This window comes from Eschscholzia californica, unplaced genomic scaffold (genome assembly GCF_041429995.1).
Source record: "Eschscholzia californica isolate CP2 unplaced genomic scaffold, dmEscCali1.0.p SCAF_1, whole genome shotgun sequence".
Taxonomy (NCBI): Eukaryota; Viridiplantae; Streptophyta; class Magnoliopsida; order Ranunculales; family Papaveraceae; genus Eschscholzia; species Eschscholzia californica.
The window spans coordinates 11,165,866-11,173,966 of record NW_028238198.1 but is presented as its reverse complement, the minus strand read 5'-3'; the positions used below and the strand labels follow the sequence as shown (position 1 = coordinate 11,173,966).

Below are 8,101 nucleotides of genomic sequence, written 5' to 3'. Positions count from 1 at the left end.
TATATTGTCGAAGAGCATATCCAAATGCTTTTGCACCACTAGGAAACAAATGACTAACTTTAGTAGGAAATTCCATAAGTAACAGCAAAACTACAAAAAGAAAACATATACATTTGTCAACAAAACATATAATGTATAATGGAATAAATTATGCATACTGTTTGTTAAACTTCATAATGTGTTAGGAGACAAACATAACTTTAGTTTGCATCACAAGGTCACTGTTATGTGAAAAAATATGTATAATGTGCAATAAATTACATATAATTTTTGGAACATTTATTGTACTATAAACGGCCCTTGTCTTTGATGCTTCCTCTGCTCATGTTATAAAAAACATCGTTCAGAAGCTGTTTGTAACAAAATACATATATTTTATAGTCTATAATACTAATAACATTGGTTCAAAAAATGATCCCAAAACTTACTAGTGATGAGATGTTATAACGGGTTGATGACTAAGAAATTGATGGTCCAGATCTAAAGATATAGTAATAGTCTAAACAAGACAAATCTTTATACCCAGACCATGACTCTGTCACACTTTATATAGAAAGTCATCACCCACCCACCTCCAAGTATGTAAAAGCTGCAAATCTCACATTCATAATGAACACATTAATCTCACCCTACCCACACTAGACTAGACTAAACTAGGCTAGATTCTTGAAGTTTAAGTACCAAGACCATAGAAGAATAAAGTAATCTCAGTTTATCTCACAATGTTTACTTCTTCTTCAATGCAATTCTACTTTGTGTTATGGGGATTGCTGATTAATGGATACAGCTTGTTGATCTCTGTGAATGGTGAGAGCAATAATATTGAAAATAGAAGTAGTCTTGATGAAGTGGTTGTAAATGAACAAGTACTAAAGGTATCATTATTATCATCATCTGTTAATGGTGGGGCAAATATATCAGTAGTACAAGATGCAGAAAACTTTCATATATATTATGGTCAATCCTTCAAAGTTATCAAAAACAATGGTGATGGTAAGAACTACCTTCTTATTCAGGTACATACTCATCCCCCCCACTCTTCAATTATTCTTGATCCCATTTCTTGTTCTTCAAACTCTAATCTATGAGCTCTCTCTCTCTCTCTCTCTCTCTCTGGCCACATTTAGATTTTATCAGTTTCACTCACCACTAGCTAACATACTCAAACCACCCGTACAAATGTACAATTGATGATTCCGAGCCGGTCGATTGAGATTTGTTCCAAAGGACAAAATATATTTTACATATCCGATCATAATGTATGAAAATCCATAGAAATATGCCTAAACAGGCACAAATTTATGTACTAAATTTTAAATAGGATACTAGAATTAAAAATCAGCCTAGAGAATTTTGACCAATTTACTCTTAGTTCCATACCAATTACTATATCTTATCAAGATCTTCACTATTCTGATATATTTACTAATTGACTTAATTATTGTTTGTTTCCTCTGCTCCCTTTCAATCTCAATTTTTGGGCCTCTCGTTCTCTCTGTTATCTCGTATGCTCATAGAGTCACAGTGTCTCTGTTTAATGGTCATAAAAACGGGTTCCAATTCATGGACCAGACTCATTGAGTGAGGAAATGGGTCTGGGCTATGGATTAAGGATGCAGGCCAAAGCCTGCCTGTCATCACATTTGGGCCGGGTATCGGCTAATCGTGAGCCTTGGGCTACTAAAATGAAGCCCGACCTCAGACCGCTTGTTAACTTTTATCATTCTTAATTCTTAAGATATAGTTTCACATTTAGAATCAATCATGGCCTTAGTATTAGTTATGTTCTTACTCCTTAGCAAAGTTAACCCATCAATATTTGGTCTAATTGATAAATGATTGTATGTTGGATGTTTAAGAGCAATTCAAGGATGGCGAATAGAACAAAATACTGTACAACAAGAATCAAATCATTTGTTATACCACTCTCTAACTACTCCATCAACACTGACTACTTCCCTGGTAATCTTTCAACCTTCTTTTTGTTTATTATATATATTAGTAGCTTAAATAATTTTTTCACATAAAATCTAACAATATTTTTTTTTTTCGAATGGCTTTGAATTTTTTGCAGTATCATTCTTCGAGGTGAGCATTTGTACTATTTGTAAGTTGAAAATGTATTCTTTTATTGCTAGGAAATTTGAGATTGGTACACCACCATATAAAGAGTCTAAATGGTCTCGCATGCAACATAGAGGTTGAGGGTTCGAATCTCCCTTCTACTCATTTCATGGAGATTTATGCCAAACTTAAAGTTTTAACTTCAAGGTTGTGCAGTCGAAGGGGATGGGCTACCCGAGAAAAATTGCATACTTCTTGTTGAGACACTGAAATATCATATACATGAAATTTTTACTCACATTGCTTAGGACGATATTTTACCAAATTTTTAAGACAGATTTGAGATTGGACTCAAGTCAAATTTCAGAATATTTTTTCTGACTCGTCTGAATGTCTGACTCAACCAAATTTGAGTAGTATTGTTGTTGTAATGAAAATGGGCAAGAATGATGGAGAATGAATTGAATGCAGCTATTAGGAGTGGCAGGAAGTTTGAAGGGAATAACATCTGAGTCAGTGGCGTCTGAATGCGTATTAAAATCATATAAGGACGGAGAAATTCAACTTCTAAACAACACTGACTCGCATAAACTTTCCATCTTCTCTGCTTACTTTACTAGCACCAATGATCAACAACAACAGCACCATCAACTAGCTTGCAACTTTGCTACGTTCTTACCCTTCGACGAAGATACTCCCCTCCAGGTACTTTTACCAATTACAGTATCTGTGTTTTTTTATTGTCTGAATCTGACTTGTCCGAGTCTGAATTGTCTTAATCTAGACCCGTCCGAGGTTGACTTGTTTGAGTAAAGAGCTCAAAATTCATTTTAGGTTATTTCAAACAATGTACTTCTAGTTAAGACTTATTTTATGTTACACTCTTTTCTAGCGAGCGGAGTGGATCAAGTACTTGGGAGTTTTCGCAAACTTGGAAGATAGAGCAAATCAAGTCTACCAGGCAGTTAAGTCCTAATCTCTTATTTTTTATTTTTTCTCCTTTGAGAATTTGGCTATGAAATTTTGATTTATTTTTGTTATTGTTTTATGAAACTGTGAATTTTTGAATGGATGTATTTGAATTAGGTTAAAGAAAATTATATGTGTTTGACAAAAGTTGGAGAGAGCAAAACCACCTCTTTCAAACCAGTTGTAGCTTGGCTTTGGTTTAGCCAGGTTAGTGCAAATTATTATTGAATCCAAGCAGATCCTTAACTAATCATCCATCTCTCTCATTCCTTTTTTATTGGACTTTGTAGGATGTTTGGTATTTCACTAATGAACCATACAAAATGAAGGTATGAATTTCATTTTATTTTCTTAGGTGGTTTTTTGTGTTTATATTGTCGCAAGTTTCGTAATCTAACTTATTTTAATCAAGAGTCAGTAGTCATTTCAGGTTCATTGAGATAATAAACTCTTAACTCAATTTTGTTTTATGTTTGATTTAGATAGACTTAAAATCAGTCTAAATCAGTATTTCAAGTGAATCAAACACACAAGCCAAAAGAAAAAAACATTTTGAAATTACTCTCAAACACGAGTTAGATCTGAGTTAAGATAAAACACCACCTTAGGATGTATGTCTAGAGTATGTCTGGATTTTCTTATTCTCTATCATTTCTCTTTTTAGTTTTTAGTGAAAAATGATAGAGAACAAGAAAATCCAAACATACTCTAAACATATATTCTATGTGACTTGTTGTGATTCGTGTTTTTGATGATTCTGTTCACTGGACAACGAATCACGGCAAGCCACATAGGATGTATGTCTAGAGTATGTCTAGGTTTTCTTATTTTCTATCATTTCTCATTTTTAGTCCTTTGCCAAATTAAACTTAGCAAAATTAGTTTGGTTTTCCCTTAAAGTTATCTTACTGCAAAATACTCTATGCTATATACGAAAAATTAATTAAAAACAAAAAACAGTATGTGACAGATGCAGGTGGAGAAAACGTAGACGAATCAATAAACAAAAATATATATAACATTTCGATCCCCGATGACTTGGACGAGCTCCATGCTATCTTATGTGTAAGTTTTATGAAAAAAAAAACAGCTTTATTATTAGTGTAATAGATTATTTTTGTTGAATTTATTTGCCTCTTTTTTCAGACTGTGGATGTAGTGATTGATGAGACCTATACTTCACATCCACTTGAATATAGTCTCTCAACATTTCTTCAAAATATCAAAGTTGATAATGAAAATAAAGATCAATTTGATTTTACTTTTCTTGAAAAGCAAAGTCTTTGGAGATATGATAAAAGGATTCAAGATTCAAATTCTATTGGTAAGTGTTATTATATTTTTCATGAATATAAATTGTAAAACTTCTTCATTCTACCTTTAAATTTTCGATAGGAAAATTAGTTGGGTTATAAGTTTTGGTTCTTGTTGGGAAAGCAGATTGGTTCAATGGTGCTGTCTCTCAGCCTCAGCTTGTTCTAGCAGATCTCTTGGAAGCTTTTTTCCCTACAGGAAACTACACAACTACTTACTTGAGAAACCTTGCCAAGGTTATTACATTTTATTTCAATAACTTAAGTTTGAGACATAAATAAACAATTATATTACCATTAAGATGTATTGGGGGGATCGACTCCGGATTTTCCAGGGGATCATTCTCACTTCCCCGTCCGTCTAGTGGTAACGTCTCTCCATGACAAAGTCTCTGGGGTGCCAATGGCGCGACTCAAAAACGGGTAGTTTTGGGTCGTAGCCGCACACAAAAATGTGTAGTCATCTATGGCACGGTGAGACTACATACCCCGTTGGCGAAGCGTTGGCATGCTGGCACAACACGGCCCACTGTATAGGGTTTAGCAATTTGGCAGAGTTCAATTTCACTAATTCATCTATATTCAAACCCCCCCGTGTCAAATATAATATTTATACATAGCCCAAAACAGCTACGCGAATAATTCGGATTAAACTCCAAAGTTCATAATTTCAGACATACAACTAATCTGAAAGCTGGAGCTAAGGCTAAGATCGATACAGTCTAATCCCGAGCCTGAACCCCCCCTGAGTTACTAAGATAGATCGGCCGATCTTGGTGTGTGTGTTTGTGTGTGTGCGCGCGCGTGTATTATTCATTAAATTCTGACTATGTTTCTTTTGTGTGTGGTACAGGAGGAGAAGGTATTAACAATTGATCCAGAGATGTGCAATAGAGAGAGCTCTAAACCAATGGAACCTATAATGGTTACTTGCCAGCCATGAAGATGTCATGTTATTATTCAAACTTTTCATTATTTTATTTTATTTTTTTGTATTTGAGATTTGAATAAGGTTGAAAGTAGTTTTAGTGCATGAAAAGGGTGTGTAACTAGTATTTATGTAGGAATCAAACAACTTCACAACAACATTTATCTATTCTAACAACTTGATATGTTTGAGTAGATCACATAATATTAAGTAGCTTCTTCAATGAAGTTACAAAATCTCATAGAAGAGGTCAAAATGGATCAGCTTGAACTTGGGAACAACCATCATCAATTGCACCATGAACAAAGGTTAGACCCCCTTTTATTGGTTCAGAAAGATTGTTTGGTCCGAAATTTGGAGTCAATCAAAGGCCGAAGGCTGATGTAGTCAGTCAGTCGGGGTATGTGAAAGAGAGAAATGCCCTGACTCGATCAAAGGTCGATGGCTGATGTAGTCAGTTGGTCGGGGTATGTGAAGAGAGAAATGCCCTGACCAATGAGAGCCAGTAACATCACTCTTCAGCCTATGATCGATATAAAATTTCGGGCCAAATATTATTTCTTTATATTAATGATTTAGCGAGAAATTTCAAAAAGAAGACCTTCGTCTTAAATTTAAGAGGAACTACTATTAGTTGTGTAGCGAAGACACAACTAGTTAGACCACGCCCTAGCCCATGGGAGTTGACTGAATCGTCTTTAGTTGTGGTATATGGTATGGGTTGATAGAGTTGCGGTCTCGGTTGACTTTAGCTTACATATTAACAAAATAATTTCTTCGATGTTAAATTACTAGGGTATATCCTGTGCCCTAGGGCACGGACACTTATATAAATCAAATGTTACGAAATTTATTTTATATTTTATTGAGAGAGAGAGAGAGATTTTTGTTAGTTATTATTTTTTTGTTTCTTTTCTCTTAAATTAGTTATTATTTTATTGAGAGAGAGAGAGAGATTTTAATTTCTTTCTTTAACCTTTGAAATTTATTTTGTTTTTTTTTTCTTAAATTAGTTATTTTATTTCTAAGAAGGAAAGGATTATTTTTTTTAAACAGGTAACTTTATTTTTACGAAGGACTATATTTTAAATTTTGAGAAGGAGTTCTAGACAATATGCATAATTAAGAAAGGATGTTTGTCCCAGTCATCGTTTTTCCTTCTGTTTTATTATATAGATTTTCTTAAATTAGTTATTTTAAATTCGTTTTTCTAGGGTATATCCCGTGCCCTAGGGCACGGACACTTGTATCAATCAAATGTTACGAAATTTATTGTTATATTTTATTGAGAGAGGGAGAGATTTTTTATGAGTTATTATTTTTTGTATTAACTTTTTGTTTGTTTTATCTTAAATTAGTTAATATTTTACTGAGAGAGAGATTTTAATTTCTATTTTTAACCCTTGAAATTTATTTTGTTTCTTTTTTTCTTAAATTAGTTATTTTATTTCTAAGAAGGAAACGATTATTGTTTTTTAAATAGGTAACTTTATTTCTACGAAGGACTATATTTTAAATTTTGAGAGGGACTCCTAAACAATATACATTATTAAATAAGGATGTTTGTCCCAGTCATCGTTTTTCCTTCTGTTTTATATAATAGATATGGATTGATGGGCCAGAACCGTTACGCAATCACTAAAATGTATATTTTGAGTAAACCGTGAGACTTCATTTTCATCTTCTTATACTAGTAAAGAACACCCCATATAACTATGACCATAATTGTTAGGTTGAAGGGTAAAGTTGCAATTATAACAGGAGGAGCCAGAGGGATAGGAGCAGCCACAGCAAAGTTATTTGCAACCAACGGAGCCTCTGTAATTGTAGCCGATATCCTAGATGACCTGGGCCATACTTTAGCAGATTCAATTGGTGGTTGCTACATCCATTGCGACGTCACAAAAGAATCAGACGTCGAATCAGCCGTTCATTTAGCACTAACATGGAAAGGCAAACTAGATATAATGTTCAATAATGCAGGAATATCGGGTGAAAACGGTAGCATCTCAACCATTGATATGAACGTCGTTAAAGACATCATGGCAGTAAACATATATGGAGTTGTTCATGGCATCAAACATGCATCTAAAGCTATGAAAGAAAGAGGAAAAGGAGGTTCGATAATTTGTACTTCAAGCTCAGCTGCAGTTATGGGAGGTTTAGCTTCTCATTGCTATACACTATCAAAGGCTGCAATGTTAGGGTTAGTAAGAAGCACAGCTTGTGAGTTGGGCATTCATGGAATTAGGGTAAATTGTATTTCACCTCATGGAGTACCCTCAGAGATGTTAGTGAGTGCTTATAGGAAATTTCCAGGGAATGAGGATATTAGGGCAGAGGAGGTTAGTAAGATAGTTGGCGAATCAGGGAGTTTATTACGAGGAAGAAGTGGTAGTGTCGAAGATGTTGCTCAAGCGGCCCTTTTTCTAGCGAGCGATAATTCAGCTGGTTTTGTCACTGGACATAATCTTGTGGTTGATGGGGGATTTACTTCGTCCTATATGAAATTAAACATGATATATAAGTAACAATTATGTCTTATCGAACTACTTGTTGAAGTAATATTTATTTCTTTTACATCCATAAATATAATTTCTAGAATTTTAAGTTAGAAGGTGTTAAGTTGAGGCACTCGGCAAAAGACAAATTCCTGCAAGAAGCAGGTAGAGACGAGGTGATGTTTATTTTTTTCCTGTTATTTGAATTTGATTCGTCTGACTCAAATAAAAAAATATAAACCTAAATCGTCTAAAATCTGACTCGAATCGCTTAAAAAAAACTGTGTTTCTCTCTCTCTCTCTTTCTCTTCCTCTCTCTTCCTTTT

General features: G+C 34.1%; 2 protein-coding genes across 2 annotated transcripts; both read left to right on the top strand.

The window, feature by feature from the left end:
- Positions 1–536: 536 nt before the first annotated feature.
- On the top strand, positions 537–5,468 carry LOC147564092 (plant/protein). The gene is made up of 11 exons (XM_086643205.1): positions 537–1,016; positions 1,860–1,962; positions 2,075–2,088; positions 2,536–2,769; positions 2,957–3,028; positions 3,151–3,240; positions 3,324–3,362; positions 3,994–4,098; positions 4,180–4,357; positions 4,474–4,583; positions 5,200–5,468. Exons 1-11 carry the CDS (start codon positions 723–725, stop codon positions 5,287–5,289), a joined length of 1,329 nt encoding a protein of 442 aa, XP_086499331.1. The 5' UTR covers positions 537–722; the 3' UTR covers positions 5,290–5,468.
- On the top strand, positions 5,431–7,888 carry ATA1 (TAPETUM 1). Its single transcript, XM_086643222.1, has 2 exons — positions 5,431–5,582; positions 7,007–7,888. Exons 1-2 carry the CDS (start codon positions 5,497–5,499, stop codon positions 7,803–7,805), a joined length of 885 nt encoding a protein of 294 aa, XP_086499348.1. The 5' UTR covers positions 5,431–5,496; the 3' UTR covers positions 7,806–7,888.
- Positions 7,889–8,101: the final 213 nt, after the last annotated feature.